Genomic DNA, 19,136 nt, shown 5'->3' with positions numbered 1-19,136 from the left:
CAGCGTAGACATGATGGAACGTAATTTTGTAAAAATGCCTTAACTTAACCCTCTTAACTCAGCTGGGAGAGTGCCTGACTGTTCGTCATTTCCCAATTCGTTACGTAATAAATATAAACTAACAACTTAACAGTTTAATCAGGATGTCACGAGATCAAAACTCGTAGGGGGTGTCTTTTTTTTCCCTTTTTTTCCCTTTTTTTTTCCTTTTAAAATATAGAATTGCATTATTAGCTCGGTAAACCAGTTTATCTAAGATGTTAACGTTAGAGTTTGAAGGGGTAACTCAAATGTGTGGAAGGAACCGCCGCAACAAGACAGAAACAATAGATCCAGGCCCCAAAAGTACCAATGAAGAAAGTATCAATATTATTTTTACGTTGAGCACGGGGCCTCTGCAATTAACGTGACACGCCTACGTCTGGTTTTGGTCCCTGTAACTGATCGTGACATTTAATAAAACCTCTTGATATAGCACGACGGTGCACAACGATACTTCCGCGCCCCCAATCCTAACTATAGAGATCAATGGCCTGACCCAAAGTACTATCCAACTGGTCCCGTTTCCCCCTAACCTCCTGGTCACATGCAGGAACCTCTTCAAGAATAGCATCCCCGAGGGCATCAAACCCGCTCTCTAGCATGGTCAAGATTGTACCCAGTGGGGCCGTGAACGGAGTCATGGATAGAATCTCATGTTTTCCAATTAGAGTATTCAATAGCACTTGCTGAGATTGCACGAACTATAACCACGTTAGCAGTAAGATTACCCTTGGGCATGGTAAGCGCGACTGACCTTATGATAAGACTGGCTGATAGCCTGCTGCTCATCCTCGGTGTATGGCGCGTGCTCCGAGGCCTTGCTCGTGTCTTCAGTTATCTGAGTAAGTTCTTGCCGGATGTTATCGATGACTTCCTGTGAAGGGGTTTAGCCGGAACGCCTGCGCAATTACGCTGGACGGTTCATCCTTACTGGCAGCTTGGTGTCGTGGTTCTCGAGATCGATGCTCTGGGCGAGTTCGTTGGTGTTGGTGGCCCAGTTGGATAGGACGTTGAGACTTGATTGTCTGGCTTGGGCCATCGTGGATGTGAGTGACTATGCGTGGTGTAGAGAGTTGGAAGTCTTGAGATGGTTCTGATTGAAGGAAACTTTCTCAAGTGGGGTGGAAGGTTGTGGGGTTGGTGCGGAATCTGCAGACTACGTCAGGTAGGATGTAGAACCCTCGTGGAAGTATAAATTTTTTTAAGTGATCATGTCCAATTAATGTGCTTTTGAGTAGTTGAGTACAAGGTGACGACCATCGCGATGGATGAGAGTGGCGACGAGGTCATCGACTGCAGAAGAATTTGGGTGGCTGGCATGTCCAACCAATTTCCAGATTCAATCGCGGAAACGATACAGGACGGAATGATCTACGCGTCTAAATAGGATAAGAAGTGTGAGAAAGGAAAATTAAATCTCAAACTAAAACTAAAGGGCAAAATAGCAAGAGCCACGAGTCAATCCCAGCACCAGCTACTGGCGAGGGAGACAATCAGAACCGGCTAGAGTGGAAACGAATTGAATATCAAAAGCAAGACGGAAGAGAAGAAGAACTGACGTCTCAGCTCATTAACTTTTGAGAGGCTCAGAGAAGCGTGCTCTGAGGCCTCGGTGAGACGTCGGGGATCAGGCTAGACCCATGCCCCGCGCCCACCACACCATGGAAAGACAGAAAAAACAACGGAAAAAAAACATGTCATAGGAACATTCACTGGTAGGTCTGCTGAGCCTTCAGCTGAGCCTTGAGCTTCTCAATGAGTTGGTCCTTGGCGGCCAGCTGCTCCTTGAGTGCATTAATCGCGGAATCAGCGGCAGCCTGGCGCTCGAGCTTGCGAGCACGCGATTTACGCGCAGCCTCGGTGTTGCGAGCGCGCTTGGCAGCGATGGGATCGCTGTTGTCGAACTCGACGGGAGAGAGCTCCTTGCGGGAACGAGAAATACCCGAGACGGTGGAGTGCTTGGTACCACCGGTGGCGGAGACAGGCGAAGCCTTGGCGGCGACTCGCTTGGGAGCAGGCGACATCGGCAGAGCAGGCTTCTGGAACTCTTCCTCCTTGGTCTCGGCGAGACCAGTGAAGCCGAAAGCGGCGTCGAAGGAGTTCATGGCAGAGCCATCGTTGAAGAGCGAGGGCCACTCGGTGCCCACGTCCGCATCCGTGAAAAGAGGGGACGGGTTCTGGCTGAAAGTGCCAGGCGAGTCGAAGGGAGGAGTGCTCAGGTCAGTGAAAGCGCCCGAGGGTGGGACCGAGTTCTCAAACATCAGGTCCTTGGGCGAAACGGTGCCAGAGGGCAGGGCGGGGGAGAAAGCGCCGTCGGCCTCGTGGCCCAGCGGCAGCTGGGTGAGGTCGAAAGGCGAACCCATACCAGCGTGGTGACCAGCAGAGGGGAGACCGAAGAGGTCGTAGTCGTTGTCTGGTGGGGCAGCGTGAGCACTGGATGCGGAGTGAGAGATGAGGTGCGTGAAATAATTACCTTGGAAGTTCGGAGTCGACATGTTGCGGCGGTAGGCCAGATAGCGGTGTTTTTGTTTGTCTGAATGGAAGGATGGGGTGGAAAGGCGGTTGTACGGAGCGTGGTGCGAGGAGTGAGACCAGTGGGAAGGAGACCGGGGTAGCTTGGTCACTCTGGGGTCTGCAGTAGAGCCAGAGAACTGCTGCTGAAGATGACGGTGCAACTGCAGACTAAAACTGTGTCGTCGAGAGTTGTTCTGTGCCAGAAAGGGCTGCAAGGCAGACGGCTTAAGGGCAGTACTCGGAGGTGCTGGCGCACGCAAGTCTCTGTGAGGAGGCTGCGGACGGGACACTGGAGTGGGGTAGAGTACAAAGTCCTCTAGCGCACTGTTGTTGTTGTTGCTGTTGTTGTTGTTCAAACTGGAAGCCGAGGGCTGTGTAGGCGGGGGCGTGGGGAGCCATGATTGCTGGGAGTAATCCGTGGTGAACGACGTAACGTCGATCGTTGGAATGGTGTTGAAAGAAGAACTTGAGCTACGCGAAGCGATGCTGAAGTTCAGAGATCCTGGAACAGGAGACTCTGAAAAAGGTTGTTGAGGGGAGAAATAGACTGGTGTTCCCGTGGGATCAATAGTGCCGTTCTCTATAGAGAAAGACGAACTCTGAAGCGGAGAGCTTAGAAAGCGTCCATTTTGGATATCGTGTGGTTCAAAATTTAGTTCAGATGTAGGCAGTATTGTGGAGGTTGATGTATAAGTTGATAGAAGTGGTTTGATGAAATCACGGGTGGATGGAAGGAGAAAGAAAAGGCAGGCATCGATCGGGGGACTCAGGCACTTCTTAAGCAAAGTTCTGTGCGGCAGTGGAGTCCGGGACCCAATCACCGGCCAGAGCCGCACGGGGCTTAGTCGATGCCGCAGTCACGGGGTGTGACTCACCGTCCTTTCGGGCCCGCCTATTGGTGCGGCGGGCCCGCACCCGGTACACCCGTGGTACCTCTCGTTCTACGAGAAGTGCGCGGTAGATCCAAGTATAGATAAGTATCGTGGTATCGCCGAGGGGAATTGACCAATAGCGCCCTCACCGGTCTCCGTGAGGCATATCTAGGCATCCGCACATCCGCACATCCGCGATGTTTTGAGGCCCCTTTCTAGGCTCATCAATTATTTATTTACTGCCTACAGATAGAAATAGGCAGCCCTTCACCGGAACTTGCCACGTATACCCTCAGATCACATTCGCGAGGCACTACTATACCCCCGGAGAGGCTCAACCCTTTCCCACGAAAGCGAGGGCCGTCGGAGACATTATTCTGTCTCCGACAAAGTGCCAAAAAGCCCCACCGATCCTTTCCCAATTGTCTCCCCGCTATGGGCTGTGCCGTGGTCCGTGGTCCTTTCAATGCCTGCTTTGATCTTAGCCCTGCCGAAGGGCGTGAAAATTGACTTTCACGCACCCACATATTCGATCATTGTTTCAGGCTTTTTTTGGGGAAAGCCCATTGCATTTCTAGAGTGTGTGCTTGACGAGTCTCCTGCGGTGTCAACGGTTTCCAATCTACTACCCACACAAGGAATCACCGGCATGGGTATCCTAGAATGCACCAGGTGATAAGCCGTGCCTTGAGGCTGACAAATACGCCCTGAGCCATGAAAGGGGCACATGGCCATGGTCAGATCGCTTGACCGACTCCAATTCGCACGCTATCTTTCCGTGAACCGAAACCCGGATTGCTGAGCCCCGTCCATTTTGCATGTGCCCATTTGTGTGAAACGAGACTTCTCTTCACCTCAAGCGATAGTGTTACCCAGGCAGGGAACGGTAGAACTCGGAAGGCTTTACGGCATGGCATGAAACCGGTGGACCATCATAGTGGATCCTAAGCATCTGACGTCGTGCAGTCTACATCTCCAGGGCTCCTGGGTACAGACCCGTCAGGCCCATGATGACCAACGGTGGTCTTCACCGCCGATCACAGAAATATATCGAAAGTGCCTTAACTGGATATCTGGACAGTATTGAAAATGTGATATCAAAAAAGCGTGATTCCAAGGTTGCAGTCTAGACGCACCCCGGAGCCCACTGGCAAATGCATCTCGATGGAGTTCTAACCTTTCCTGCATAATGGTGTGCAGGTTCCCACTCAGCGCACGATGATCGACCCATCGGGGCTCGCTATTTACCACGTCCACTCCAATGACCTTTACTACTACACGGGTGTTAAAAATAAAAAAATACATGTAAAAGCAAACTGAGAAGATTCTATTAAGCATTACCTATCGCAGTATGTGCCACATCCACGTAGTATTAAGAAAGACCGCGCGAGACGGGAACAACGGTAGACAACATTACAGGGGCAATTTGAGCGGGACAGACCCAAAACAAATAAACACCCTTCCTCCTAAAGGGTATCCAACACGAGCAAGCACAAGCACAAACCAAAAAGCGGCAAAGTGGTATCAATCTAGTCGGGCGACACACCACGTAACGCATAATCACGTCGCAAATCGAGGATCGGTTGCGGGACGCTGGTCGTAAAAGGAATGGATTCGGCGTCGATAGAGCACCGCAATGATTATGAGGATTTTTTTAAGTCAAAGAAACAAAAAGCGACAGCGGGTATCTCATTGGCATTCTTTCAGGATCCAAGTCCAGGCAAATAGACCGTGATCACTGAAAGAGGGCCAGTGGCGAGGCAAAGCAAACGAGCAACTGCAGAGAAAGGTATCAAGTCCGTATTTGCATCCTTCAGGAACTCATGCTTGGAGACACAAGCCCTTCAGGGGTATGTTGAGTTGATGATGAATAGGACAAATCCCACCACCGCTCGAACTCTTTACGTCCGGGAGACGCAATTCAAGCAGCAGCCTGAACGGGGGTGGCGGCAGAGACGTCGACGTTCTTGGCCTCCTCGGTGGCAGTCTCGATGGGCTTGGCGGCCTCCTCGACGGCGGGAGTCTCCTGAGTGGTGGCCTGGGTCGCGACAGGCTCCTCAGCCTTGGTCTCCTCAGCCTGGTCGGCCTTGGCCTCGGTCTCGGCAGCAGCGACCTCCTCCTTGTCGAGCTTCACGGCCTTGCTGTTCTTGCGGAAGAGACCGCCGAGCTTGTTGGACTTGGCCTTGGCCTCCTTGCCCTCACCGTCGGTGACCTCGGTGTCGGAGGACTCGGTCTTCTTCTCCTTCTTGCCGAAGGAACCGAAGAACGAAGTGCGGCGCTTGTCCTTGGGGGTGGTGACAGCCTCGGTGGCAGGGGTCTCGGCGTCCTTAGCGACCACAGCATCGGCGGGGGCGATCACGGTCTCGGGCTCAATGGGCTCAACAGCGGCCTCCTCGACGGGGTTCTCGAGCTGGGGAGCAGAGCTGGAGACGGTCTCCTCAGCGGGAGCGGTGGCCTCCTTCTCAGACTTCTCATGGGCGGGGCTGGTAACCTTCTGGAAGAAGTTTCCGAAGATGGAGGCGCGCTTGGCCTTCTTCTCCTCCTTCTTCTCCTCCTTGAGCTCTTCCTTGGCCTCCTCCTTGGCCTCCTCGGTGGTCTCAGCAGGGACAACAGGGACAACAGCGGCAGCTATAAGAAATGTCAGAAAAAAACAAAAAAAAAAACAACAAAACAAAATGTAGTTGTAGAGAAACATACCCTCGGTGGGCTCCTCGACAGCGGGAGCAGCAGCAGCAGCCTCAGCAGAGGTCTCGGTGGTGGGCTCGGCGGCCTTGGCTTCCTCAGCAGTCTCCTGCTTGGTCTCCTCGGGCTTCTTCTCCTCAGCCTCCTTCTTGCCCAGAAGGGTGCCGAAGATGCTGGTGCGCTTGCGGGACTGGGAGCGGCTCTTCGCAGCGGCCTTCTCCTCCTTCTTCTCCTCCTTCTTCTCCTCCTTGGTCTCCTCCGGCTTAACTTCCTCAGCCTTGTCCTCCTCGGTGTCGGTCTTCTTGGCGGCGGCGGCGGCGACGGCAACAGCGGCGGTGGGTTTGGTCAGCTTCTCGAGCTCGGCCTTGTAGCCCTCACTGGAGACGATAGTCTCCTTCTCAGCCTTGGCCTCAGTGGACTTGGCCTCGAGAGCGGCGACCCAGCTGTCACGCTCGGCGGCGCTGGAAGCCTGGAAGGTGTGCTTCTGGCCGGCGACCTTGAACAGGAACTCGTTGGAGCCCTCCTTGGTCACATCGGAGACCTCAGACTGTTCCAATCATTAGTCGGAGTTTGGTGACTCGATCCTTGGTTGAACGTACCAGGTTGAAGATGCCAGCGGGGGTGGCCTTGTCCTCAGCGCGCTTGGTGAAGAACAGGAGACCCTTGCCGGTCTGGCTGGCCCAGGCAGCGGTGGGGTTGGCGACGGCAGCCTTCTCGTTCTGGCGGAAGACGGAGAGCTGCTTGGCCTCGACAGGCTCGTCGTTGAAGTAGAAGAAGCGCTTGGCGAAGCGGAAACCCCTATGCAACAAGCTTCGTTAGCTCCTAGTTCCTGTCACAACGCGATGCTTTTCACTTACTTGACGAGACCGGGACCCTTGTAGCCGAGGGTACCCTCGCTGGCGGGCTTGATCTCCTCCTTAACCTCCTCCTTGACGGGCTCAGCAGACTCGGCGGGCTTGTCAGTGGTCTCCTCGGTGGCCTGCTCAACAGTCTCCTGGGGAACCTCCGCAACAGGAATCGCGGTAGCGGGAGCCTCAGCGGCAATCTCAGTGACAGGAACAACCGCGGGGGTCTCCTCAACGGACTTCTGAACGTCAGACATGATTAAAAGGGTATTATTGGGGTATCGATTAAGAGAAGCTGAGCTTCAGAAGAAAGGCGAGTTTTGGGTATCGGGGTATCTTGAGAAAAGCAAAAGAAATAGAGAGCTGGATAGCTCGGGTATCACAACGACGTAGGAAAGGGGGGGGGTAACCTGGGTGGGAAGAAGAAAGAAGGAAAAAAAGGGAGGGAAGGGCGAAAAAAAGAGAACGGACATGGGGGGGGGGAAGACGCTTTGCTGCCACTCAAAGAGGAAAGGAGCTGCAGGGAGCCCAGAGCCCGGTGGGGACCTGCGCTTAGCTAAAAGCTTCAGGGGAAGTTGACTGTTTTTTTTGGTCTTTTTCCCTTTGTTCTACCGCGTCGCTTACGGCCGTAGAGCCGTCGATTTGATCTTCATACCGAGTGAAACGGTCAGTTCATGCCGTTACTCGATAATAGCCCGTATTCTATTGACTGTACTCCGTATAAAGAAGTGCCGGTGTCTCCTAACTATGTAGGATTACACCATGCGATTCCATGGATGCCCCTAATTTACCCGTGCATCTCGGGTCCCGTCCCGTGCAAATTAACTTCCTTTTTGCCCATTCGGGACCCAGTCGGGGTTTCGGTCATCCGCTTGTACTATGGATCGCCGTTGGCCACCATTACACGGTCCAAGGGGTTGAGTTGACTCCCCTCGATGGGGTACGACATGTACCCAGTACTTTGTCCTACCCGGGGACGATGGGGAGAAAAGGAGGGGGAAATAGGATATGGAAGGCACTGAACGGCCCACACATCCTGCGAGTCTCTTCCCTTCGGCTTCTGCATGGTGATCAGTCAGGGCTAAGGCCGCCTGTCGGATTCGCACGCATGGCGCTGATCTTGGGTCGGATCCTGGTTGCCGGCTCGTCCTCGTCCTCCCAAGTGGCGCGCGTATTGCGAGAGCATCTCATGACCGAAGCCTCAAAGTTTCAACTCTATCGCTCCGTGGTGTGCGAATCCTCGTGGCCAACCAGCACCGTTGCGCAACCCCTCTTCCCCTTCGGGTTCTCGACATGACGTTGCCGTGCCCTAGCATCGTATCATCTTATCCGTTGATACCGGGGTCCCATGACGGTGTCTGCCTTTCGCTATTCTTGACGTGGTACCGTATCACCTCGTGCGGAGAACGTAGACACGGAGAAGATAAATCTGAAATTTCGAACGGATCCACCGACGGGATTGATATTGGTCCCCTAATTATGTCCCCCTTTTTGCACGGCTGCTTGGCTACGATTCGAGAGTCTAGTTTGTCTAGGTTTGTCTCAGTAGTTTCTAGATGTTCCAAGCTAGTCGTCCGAGCCCCACCCGGTGGTCCCGTGTCTTAAGCCATGTATCGCGGTGGCTGGCCAGCCCTACTCCTATACAACGTTGTCGATGTGTGATTGGGTCTTTTTTTGTTTCGTATTTATGGTTGACTGGACTCTACTCCGTAACTGCTACTGGTTGACTCTACGGAGTAGAAACCGTGAGTCATGACCTCCTTGGCTATCACGAAGATCAGGACGGTCCCGACCCTGCCAGAATGCGACGGTCGGAGCATTTCCAGTAATGATAGCCCACACGGTTAGATCCACTTGGACGCACCCACCAATTGTATTTGTTGGCTGCCCCTTTTCTCTCTTCTACAGTACCCGTTGGACCCAGGGAGATACCACTGTAATCGTTCCGCCCTTTCTCGGCAGAAATTCGTGCCCTGCCCTCGCTAAGACCGGTCTATGGTCAGTTCCGTCGATCCTCTCCGAACTGCTCGAGGTCAGGTTTTCTGCCATGCAAGTGCCATGCCCCCTTTAGCCGTTGCTGGTCGCAGTCGGAACAAGGCAGCGGAGCTGCCCGCATGGCACCCGACCCGTCCAATGCGAAGATCCCTCGAGGAATGTCTCGCGGTGTGAAACTTTCCCGTCCATCTAAGCTCTATATGCAAAATCCGCCATCGATTCTAGCGCCCACTAGCCCAGATACCCAAGTCTCAGTAACCATGGCACCCTTTGATGAGGATGTGCGCTCTTTCGCTCCGTGAATCTCGGGTGGATTAGTCGCAGGGCTAGGCGCCCGGAGAATGCTAGACCTGGTAGCATGCCGACGGAGTTCTCCCCATAAAGAAAAACAGAAGCGACACCGTCCTACAAAGTTGCAGCCCACCCATGGAAAAAAAATAGGGGATGGCTCCACACAAGCTCGTAACTGACTCATCCACTTTCTTTGGCGGCGTAAACAAGGAGGCCCAATTATTGGAAGTCCATGCGCTATCCTCCCCAGGCCTTCATTCCAATACAGCGATGGGATAAATCGATTGATAGACCCCAGAATGCAAGGCGCAAGCACAAGTGACAGCTCATCTGAGGTGTATAATTTGGAATGTCACATGCTTTTGACTTCGTGTCACGTGCGATGATATGGACTCGCTTGCCACTAGCGCGGTTTCAAAAAGTACTTAACTGGCCCCAGCTCCCGCCCCTTCCTCCTATTTTTCTTTTCTTCTTCATACTTACCTTGTTTGGGTGGCTGCGATCAATACTGCGGCCCACCACAGATTGGTCCCTGCATTGCACATCGCGGCGGAACAGTTTGTTCAGCGGGCTTATGGTCCTCTGACAGGCGCATTCTTTGGCACTTTCCACTGCGTGGACTTTTTCTTTTCATCAATCCTTGAGTCAGTGACTCGGGCTTGGAGAAGAGACTTGCCTTCTCGCATTCGTAAACTCTGAATAAAAGTAAGCCCCTAAATTATATACCGTCGGTTGTCGTGCGGCGTATGCACTCTTGTCAGCTCTCCTGCATGACCGGTCCATTGATAGAATGTGGCGTTCCGATAAGGGGACCTTGCGAGGAATAGCTTTCTCAGATCACATTCTGACGATACTTCACATTTGACCCAGTACTCACATTCTGACGATACTTCATATTTGACCCAGTACTCACATTGCTGATTACTCAGTTCTCTACATCCCATCGTAGCTGGTCATGGTTTGGGCCATACATACGGTCACTTTGAGGCATGAATATGCCACACTATATGTTATTGCAAGGTGGACTGATTGGATATGTGATGAAGCCATGATTAGAGACATTGCAATAATCTAGACTTATCATTCTTCCCAATTGAAAGAAACCATAATGTGGCCAAGCCCAGTAGCCAGGCCGCAGGATTGACACTTGTCAGAGTTGACTTTCGTCCGGCACCGATACTCGCGTTGGACGGGAAACTTGATATCACCTGGCTCGGGAACTGCCACCATTTGCACTTCGACATGGAAATCTGGCCCTCGTTGACTCTTGCCCCAGTCTCGTAGTGCGTGGGAACTTCGATACGAGTCTCTTATATGCAGTGATGCAAAGTCGAGATAGGCATGTCTTGTTCGCAAATGAAGCCCTTCACTTTAGCTAATTGCAGCTCGTCTTCGGTCTTGCCGCCATCGGGTACTCCGCCATGTCAGCATCGGGACGGCCGATTGAATGCTATTGGACTCTTCTCTGGAAAACACGCGGGAAAGAGCTTATTTACTCAAACTTACTCGTGCTCTTGGTAACCAAGCAATTTAAGGCGCCCAAGAAAACTTTCTAAGTGAATAACCGATAGATAACAGTAATTTTTGTTTTTTTTTGGAAGCAGAGATTTCTGCGTAGATATACAGGGCATATTTCCACAAGTCATTTCTCGTATATACTGATCATGACTTCCTTCGTGCTCGTTGTGTGATCGCTCAGGTCTTCTCTCGAACCTCCTGTGATTGCACAACCCCATCAATCGTAGTAACATCTGAGGGGCCCGTGAACTTCTCAGTGGCGCTAGTAACCCATGTCACAATACTCAGCAGCGCCACGAGTCCAATAGCCGCACTTGTATAATTCATCGATTCCGAATTGACCGGAGCCTCTGACGGGAAGTTCAAGACAATGCTAGAAAATAACAAGAAAAGCAGCCCGATTGCGTTCAAAAAAATAGACATTGGAAGCGGCAGCGCCCATGTGCCATCAAGCTGTCCTCGATGACCGGAAAAGTAACCAAGCAATCGAGCAAAAAGTACCAAGGCGTAAGAAATGTCTAGTTATATTGTGAGCGTGTACGTGAGAGCGCGATGAGGGTTGTGACTTACAAAAGCCCGTGCTTGCAATCGATACCACAGTATCAAAACCAGTCACTGTTCCAAAATAGATGGCATTGAGCGCCAATTGAACCATGATTGTAAGAACCAAAGCATACATTGGAACCTTTCGCTTCAGATCAACCTTGGATAAAAGCCTGGAAAATGGCAATCCATGGTCCCTAGCAAAAGCGAATACCGATCGTGAGCCTTCAGCGGTCAAGCTCACCGACGTGACCAAGGTAATGACAGTAATCATGCTTGCCAGAGTACAGGCTCCACCCTTATTCTGAGTCGAGTTATAGAAAATCTGAATAATAGGGACCCCAGTGCTCGAGTTCGCTGTCGCTTCGATGTTATCGATGCAGAAGCACAGCGTGAGAAGGAAGCAGAAGCCTGTGACGGCTCCCATAACGACAGACAGGATGATTGCTCTTGGCGCATCTCGACTCGGATGTGTCATTTCTTCGGTCATATGGCTTGGAGCATCGTAGCAGCACATGCCGAAGATGCTCTGCACGATCCCGACCATGATTGCCATCGCCGAGCCGAATCCCGTGAGGTTCTCGAATTTGGAGAATACGAAATTGGCATCTTTCTTACGATCATTCGTCGCCAGGAGTGTGATAATGACAACGACAAAGGTACCGATATTCCACAGGAGAATTAACCGGGACAAGCGGTGGAGTGCATGAGGCATGTACACATTCAAGGCCAGAGCGGCCAGAGCCACGAACCATGCGACGAGAACTGTGTGCCATCGCTCAATGGTGTACTGAGGAAACACCAGATTTGCTTGTCCGAGAATGTAGTTCGATGCGAATGAGTTGTTCACTGCGCCCATTGCCAGAATGCCTTATGTCTCTAGTTAGCCTATCATCATAATAACCCGAAAGAATCACCCTTGTATACTTGCCCGTCAACATGAACCACCCCGTTATGTACGAGAGCTGGCGGGATACTCGAGGAGGTGCCAGTACCGCAACCCACGAGTACTGGCCACCTGCGACAGGCCAGCGTGAGCAAAGCTCAGCCATCACCAGTGCAACAAATGTGGTGAATACGCAGACTCCAATCCAGCCATATATGATGACTGGTGGGCCACCTGCTCCCACGCCAATGATGAAAACACCACCAAGCGCAGTCCAACTATTCAGAAAGTCAGACCTTGTCTATCGAGACTTTTAATGGTGGCTCTTACCAAGTCACAATACTGAAGCTGAACCCGATCATATCAAACAAGCCGAACGATCGTTTGAACTCTGGACTCAAATTAATGAACTGTCACAATCTGAGCTAGCCTCTGTGTGGGTCATACCTTGCTGGTACCCGAAATGCTCGAGGACAAGATCCTCGTCCGTCGAGGCATCGAATGCCTCCTTGGTTTGCGCCATGATATTCCTGTTATAAAAGGAGGTGAAAACGCCCGGGCGCCGTTCATCATGATGATGTTGTAAATCAGTCCGATAAAATACTCCAATTTCTATGCGGAGCGCTCTATCCCTAGCGGATAAGTCAAGGGATGGAGATAAGGCTTAGGTCGATAAAGGATGACGAATGATCGTGCAGCGGACGCTCCGCACGAACTAGGGCGAAGCTAGATTGTTTCGGCCTATCCGATGATCATGAATCAAGGCTGTATGCAGTATAATCAGAAAGTAAAGAATTGGATGGCTTCGTAAATAGCAAGCAATAAGCCATGAGTCTGGAGTTTTGTGCCTCAGGCCAATAGCCCCTTACAGATAGACTCAACGCTCCGTCTTTCCTCTGCCAAATCGTTCATCATCGTGCTGTCTGTATGCATTGAGTCTATTCCGCCTTCCTCTATCCTCGGACTCCATATTATGTACCATGAGAAGAGTCAGCAACTATAGGCTACTAAGGGAATTTCAGCAGCTGAGACCACTCAGACACTTGGTTCAGCAGCTCGTTCACGGCGCCTAGTTATGAAGACTTGGCTACGCGGCTCCCCGCAAGATTGGCAGAGTGCCAACCCAAAGAAGAAAAAAGACAAAAGAGATGCTCAAGATCCCCCAGTCCGACTTGCTTGACCGAGCAAGCAGCTTCCAATTTCCCGCCGTTCTTCACTTGAAAAGCAGGTACAATCCCCTGTAAAAAACCCTAGCTAGGATCTAGAAATGTCTCCGAGGAAAAGCTTTGTGAAGGAAACGAGCTGCTGCATAGGCAAATCATTCGAAGGACTTGACCAGAGAGATGTGCTAATGCAACGCATTCGAGGGGCTTCATTTCCCTCGAAAGGATCCCAGTCATCGCCATTTCCCTCGCTGGAGACAAAGATTGATATTTTGGCTGTTTGAAATTTGGATGCATAGGGCTTCGAGTATAAAGCTGGTGGTGAATAAGATGTCCAATCTCAAATCCACCTTATCAAGCTCGGCTCGGGATAGGGTCGATTCGGAAGGAGGGATAGGGCCAGAAAGTGGCGAGATAAAGATAGCATGATAAACCAAACTCATCACGATAGCAAACTACATGAACGAACCAATGCCGATCCACCGGTCCCCACGGCCAAAAGATGGCACCCGCACACGTGAGCGGCCTCCAGCCGGACCGTCTCACCACCTTTCCCCAGCTTCGTCGCCGGAAGGCCAATCACCACCCGGCCAACCCCGAAAATGGAAATCACATCCATCCTCCAGGATCTGGTTCGGAACCTAAAGGCCCAAGCTCGAGTGTCGATGTCACTGTCTACTATCCCGAGATTCCTTCAGCTCGATAAAGCTTTCCAGCCTCCGTCTTGATCAGAAGATTCTCATCCGGCGCGGCATCTCGCAATACTCGCAACGATAAGAAGCTTTATAAAAGAATCATTATCGACTGCCACTATACCTGATTCGGAAAAAGGAACCCTGTATCCTTTGCCGGTATATTCACCCAGACGGTCCGGTTCACGGTGTATAAGCCGATGCGGGGCGTCAACTGCTTCCACCAAGAACCCACCATATATCATCATGGTATGTTGCCTGCGGGGAGAAAGACCCCTTCCCCGCAGGAGAAGAGCTCCCAAGATCTAGGTCCTACATAAAGGAAGTTCGTCCACGGCTTCGTGCAGGGAATCAATCGCTTCTTCACAATGGCACCCAACCAACGCGTTGTCATCATCGGCGCCGGGATCGTGGGCACCAATATCGCTGATGAGCTGGTCTCGCGGGGATGGAATGATATCACCGTCGTCGAGCAGGGCCCGCTACACATGCCGGGTGGCTCGACGTCCCATGCCCCGGGCCTCGTGTTCCAAACTACGCCATCCAAGACGATGACCAATCTCGCTCGCTATACCGTCGAAAAGCTGCAGTCGATCGAGAAGGATGGACATAATTGCTTTAATCAGGTTGGCGGTCTCGAGGTGGCGACGACGCCGGCCCGACTGGAGGACCTCAAGCGCAAGCATGGATATGCCTCTTCATGGGGCATTGATGCTCGTCTTGTGAGCACTGAGGAGTGCCTCAAGATGTATCCTCATTTGAACAAGGATATGGTGCTCGGAGGTTTACACATCCCGAGTGACGGTCTGGCGCTTGCTGCCCGTGCGACGCAGCTGCTCATTGAGAGTACGAGCAAGGCCGGTGTTCGCTATCTGGGCGAGACACCCGTTACTGGTATTGAAAAAACCGACCGCCGGGTGACAGGTGTGACAATTCCCAGTGGCACCATTCCGGCCGATATTATCATTTCCTGCGCTGGATTCTGGGGTGTCGAGATTGGTGCGATGGTTGGCGTACCAATTCCTCTACTCCCGCTGGCACACCAGTATGCGAAGACCACCGACGTTCCGGCGCTTGCTGGACGGGAACTTAACAACAAAATGAACGGAATGAACGCATCCCTTCCTATTTTGCGACATCAGGATCAGGACCTCTATTACCGCGAGCACGGTGGACAGTATGGAATCGGCTACTATGGTCATCGCCCTATGCCGGTCATTGCTGGATCATTGGGTCTGACGGGCAAGGATGTCGATGAAAAGAACATGCCATCCCGTCTTGAGTTTACATCCGAGGACTTTGACCCCGCCTGGGAAGAGTCCAAAAAGTTGTTGCCCGTTCTGCAGGATACCCAGCTCTCCGATGGCTTCAACGGTATCTTCTCGTTTACCCCGGATGGCGGCCCTGTCTTTGGCCAAGCACCCAATATTGATGGCTTCTGGGTGGCCGAAGCCGTTTGGGTGACACACTCTGCCGGCGTTGCACGAGCCATGGCCGAGACCCTCACAAACGGTCGCTCCACGATTGATATGACCGAGTGTGAACTGTCACGATTCGAAGAGATTCAATTGACTCGCTCCTACATCAACGAAACCTCGGCACAGAACTTCGTCGAGATCTACGACATCCTCCACCCCTTGCAACCGAAAGAGTCTCCCCGAAAGCTTCGCACCAGTCCCTTCTATGCTCGGCAGCAGGATCTCGGCGCTTTCTGTCTCGAGGTCGGCGGCTGGGAACGCCCTCAGTGGTACGAAGCGAACGCTGAATTGGTCAAGTCTCTTCCAGCGCAGTGGAAGCCTATCGATCGGGACCCCTGGTCAGCTCAGTTCTACTCTCCCATCACCGCAGCAGAAGCTTGGAAGACACGCAATGCAGTAGCCATGTTTGACATGACCACTTTCCACCGGTTCGAGGTGACAGGTCCTGGAGCCGTCCATCTGCTCCAGAGGCTGTGCACAGGCGATGTCAACACTAACACAGGTGTCATCACCTATGCTCTCCTCCTCAATGACCACGGTGGTATTCGTAGCGACATTTTCGTGTCAAGACTTGCCGAAGAAAAGTTCCAAGTCGGTGCCAACAGTGCAACCGATCTTGCCTATCTCACCCGGGAAGCTCGTCGCCAAGGACAATGGGTCGAGGTTCGCGATGTTACCGGTAGCACCTGTTGCATTGGTCTCTGGGGTCCTCGGGCGCGAGACGTCATCGGCACCATTACCACAGATGATTTCTCGAACAAGGGTCTGCCGTACTTCGGTGTCAAGGACGCTATCATCAGCGGCATCCCAGTCACAGCATTCCGAAAATCCTACGTCGGAGAGCTCGGCTGGGAAATCCAGACCACCGCCGACTACGGTTCACGGCTGTGGGAAACTATCTTCCAGGCAGGCAAGACCCACGGGCTCATCGCAGCGGGCCGTGGCGCCTTCAACTCTCTGCGTCTGGAGAAGGGCTATCGAACCTACGGCGCCGACATGACTACCGAGCACAACCCCTACGAAGCTGGAGTTGGGTCCGCCATCAGAGTAAGCAAATGGGAGGACTACGTCGGAAGATCTGCAGTTGAGCGTCTGGCTAAAGAGAAGCCCACTCGTCGCCTGCGCTGTCTGACTGTTTCCGACGGCCGCTCCATGGTCCTGGGCAAAGAGCCTGTATTCCATAACGGCAAGTCTGTCGGCTATGTCACCAGTGCAGGATTTGGCTTCACTGTTCGTAAGCCAGTCGCTTATGCCTGGCTTCCTAACAAGCTTGGCGAGGGCGAATGTGTCGAGATCGAGTACTTTGGTCGGCGGATCAAGGCCAGTGTCACCGCAGAGCCGCTGTACGATCCGGACATGAAGCGTCTGCACGACGTCGGGTCAGTTATAACTCCGGAACCGATCAAATCTCGTCTGTAATAGATCAGCGATTCGATTTATTCCTTGTTTTTGTTTGTGTTTAGCGACGCCTTTGGCGATAACGTCTTCTTTACGAGTTCGAATGTGAATGATTATTACGAGGGCTTTGCAGAAGAGCATTTTGGAGACAGCAAGATCATGACAAATAGAATATTGGCGTGTCAATTATATATTAGACTCTTGTTGGACATAAATAGCTTTGGTTGAGAATTGAGAGCTCCCCACCGTTGATATGACGTCTGACTCACGAGCTGTTGCCACACGTGTGGCGGTTCCAGGTTCGGGCATCGCAAATCCCAACAAGCTTCAAACGACTCATAAAACGCACATCAACCTCTTGTTTTCCCACTTCTACACCTCAAGCAACAATTTACCGTCTGTCAATTCCTTCAAGTCCTGAACCAACCCCATAAGAACCTCAAAAATGCCCGTCCCAACCGCCGAACTCTACGATAAAGAGCAAGCCAACGAGCGTCAAGCCGGCTCCGCGGGCCACGCTTCCCTCGCCTCGACTGACACCAGCAGCGGTCGCCACCTCGGAACCGGCACCGGCGGCACCATCAGTGCGCCTGGATCCTCCTCCTCGCAGGACGAGAGCGCGCTTAGCAAGGAGGAAGCCGACCGGCTGTATGAGGAGCGGATGGAGGAGGAATATGCCAAGAGGGAAGGCGGTGCATAATGGCGTCGATGTGGAAATATTTTGCTCTCTTGTGGTTGCGACAAGTTGCGGCTTTGGCGATGTTGATCTTTTACCGTGGTGGTGATACATCCGACTGTCTACGCGCGAACATCTGTTACAATTGTACAATACTTTACTGAGGCTGATGAAGCTTACGATAATGAATATGGAACATGCTCTTCTGTTTATCCTAGCCAGGTATCTCTTTCTACCTCTATATATATATTAAATCTCATAATATCACTCTAATTCCACAAGCGGGGATTTCAGAAAGCATGAGTCAACGCGCAACCCGTGGATGTGACACTAGGCTTCAAGCTATTTTATCCCATCGAAGCCTTTTCAGCAATCTTTGAACCAGTTGCATGAGTCACGCAAAGCTTTAGTCTATTTTCCCCGTAAGGATAAGACTAGCAAAGTCGACCTCGAACGTATATATATAGCGGGAGGACGGCCGTGCCGGAAACCTGGAATCAGCGTCAGCACCGTCACCATGAAGACCGATCATCCAATCGTCAAAGAGAGGATCTACCCTCGCCAGGATACAAGAGTCATTATACCTGCGAAGGTGAACTCAATACGAACCAGGAACCTCTACTTACGCCCCCTAGAACTCGCCGACGCCGCAGATCTTTTTGAATTCCGATCGCGACAAGATGTCGCAGACTGGCTGTAAGAAAACTCATTCCCTCACTCTATCAATAAGGCTAAATCAAGTCGAAACATAATTCAGGTGGTCCAAGATCCCCCACCGAAACATCCAAGAAACAGAAGCATATATCCGCAAGAAGATCTTCACGACCCCCGATGCATCCGGTGCCCTTGGACGCCAATTCACTTTCGCTATGATTTCCGGCACCGACCCAACGCAAAAGGTCATCGGGGCCGTGGGTATAAATGGTCTCGCGCCGTCTCCGTCAATTGGATACGGCATTCACCCTGATTTCTGGGGTAAAGGGTTTGTGAGCGAGGCAGTCGCAGGAGTTGTCGATGCGTGGAAGCTTCCCCGGAAAGAGCCAGAGTCGGAATCAGAATTAAGTAGCGGGCCGGAGAAGTTATTTGCTGCGTGCAATAAAGCCAATATTGGTAGTGTCAAAGTACTGCAGAAGAATGGGTTTGAAATCATCAATGAGGCTCATTTGGAGGGGGATACAGTTGTATCATTTGCGCTAATGAGGCCGAGTACCTAGCTAATTGGAATAGCTGATCGGTTCATCTTCTAATGTTATTCATTTGCGTATTTTATAGTCATGGACTTTTGGCCTGATGGAAGTATCAAGCACAAAAACCTGAGCTCTGGAGATAGGCCGAAATGATGATGGGTTCTGAAAATTCATGAGATTACACTTCTCTTCCACCAGGACGTACCATTGGTATGCACTTCTCGGACTTATAATAACCCCAAGTGTGTAACTAGGGAGTTATTGCAGTTTCCGTCTCTGTATGCATATGAATTCTGCCTGAGGCACATAATAGTCCGCACGTGACATCACGTGCAACGCGCCAGCTGGACCGGA

The 19,136-nt window shown here is 51.9% G+C and overlaps 7 protein-coding genes across 7 annotated transcripts; 3 read left to right on the top strand and 4 right to left on the bottom strand.

The window, feature by feature from the left end:
* Positions 1-512: 512 nt before the first annotated feature.
* N7498_009750 (uncharacterized protein) lies at positions 513-1,127 on the bottom strand (the record flags this gene model as incomplete). Its single annotated transcript, XM_058456806.1, has 3 exons — positions 974-1,127; positions 797-916; positions 513-743 (listed from the first exon to the last, which is right to left on the bottom strand). The coding sequence occupies exons 1-3, from the start codon at positions 1,079-1,081 to the stop codon at positions 513-515; spliced, it is 459 nt and encodes a 152-aa protein (XP_058303705.1). The 5' UTR covers positions 1,082-1,127.
* Positions 1,128-1,751: 624 nt separating this feature from the next.
* Positions 1,752-2,955, bottom strand: cpcA (amino acid starvation-responsive transcription factor GCN4; the record flags this gene model as incomplete). The annotated part of the gene is made up of 3 exons (XM_058456805.1): positions 1,752-2,455; positions 2,516-2,820; positions 2,882-2,955. 3 exons carry the CDS (start codon positions 2,953-2,955, stop codon positions 1,752-1,754), a joined length of 1,083 nt encoding a protein of 360 aa, XP_058303704.1.
* Positions 2,956-5,349: 2,394 nt separating this feature from the next.
* On the bottom strand, positions 5,350-7,212 carry N7498_009748 (uncharacterized protein; the record flags this gene model as incomplete). The annotated part of the gene is made up of 4 exons (XM_058456804.1): positions 5,350-6,056; positions 6,126-6,657; positions 6,710-6,908; positions 6,968-7,212. 4 exons carry the CDS (start codon positions 7,210-7,212, stop codon positions 5,350-5,352), a joined length of 1,683 nt encoding a protein of 560 aa, XP_058303703.1.
* Positions 7,213-10,936: 3,724 nt separating this feature from the next.
* Positions 10,937-12,711, bottom strand: N7498_009747 (uncharacterized protein; the record flags this gene model as incomplete). The annotated part of the gene is made up of 5 exons (XM_058456803.1): positions 10,937-11,277; positions 11,330-12,151; positions 12,207-12,466; positions 12,519-12,579; positions 12,636-12,711. The coding sequence occupies 5 exons, from the start codon at positions 12,709-12,711 to the stop codon at positions 10,937-10,939; spliced, it is 1,560 nt and encodes a 519-aa protein (XP_058303702.1).
* A 1,700-nt stretch (positions 12,712-14,411) lies between these two features.
* Positions 14,412-16,940, top strand: N7498_009746 (GcvT family protein; the record flags this gene model as incomplete). The annotated part of the gene is made up of 1 exon (XM_058456802.1): positions 14,412-16,940. One exon carries the CDS (start codon positions 14,412-14,414, stop codon positions 16,938-16,940), a length of 2,529 nt encoding a protein of 842 aa, XP_058303701.1.
* A 424-nt stretch (positions 16,941-17,364) lies between these two features.
* N7498_009745 (uncharacterized protein) lies at positions 17,365-17,619 on the top strand (the record flags this gene model as incomplete). The annotated part of the gene is made up of 1 exon (XM_058456801.1): positions 17,365-17,619. One exon carries the CDS (start codon positions 17,365-17,367, stop codon positions 17,617-17,619), a length of 255 nt encoding a protein of 84 aa, XP_058303700.1.
* Positions 17,620-18,112: 493 nt separating this feature from the next.
* Positions 18,113-18,809, top strand: N7498_009744 (GNAT family N-acetyltransferase; the record flags this gene model as incomplete). Its single annotated transcript, XM_058456800.1, has 2 exons — positions 18,113-18,291; positions 18,353-18,809. 2 exons carry the CDS (start codon positions 18,113-18,115, stop codon positions 18,807-18,809), a joined length of 636 nt encoding a protein of 211 aa, XP_058303699.1.
* Between the last annotated feature and the right edge of the window lie 327 nt (positions 18,810-19,136).

Source organism: Penicillium cinerascens (assembly GCF_028974065.1).
Source record: "Penicillium cinerascens strain IBT 15544 chromosome Unknown scaffold_4_segment0_segment1, whole genome shotgun sequence".
In the NCBI taxonomy this organism is placed as follows: Eukaryota; Fungi; Ascomycota; class Eurotiomycetes; order Eurotiales; family Aspergillaceae; genus Penicillium; species Penicillium cinerascens.
The sequence above is the reverse complement of the archived record's forward strand: the minus strand, read 5'-3'. Positions and strand labels throughout refer to the sequence as shown.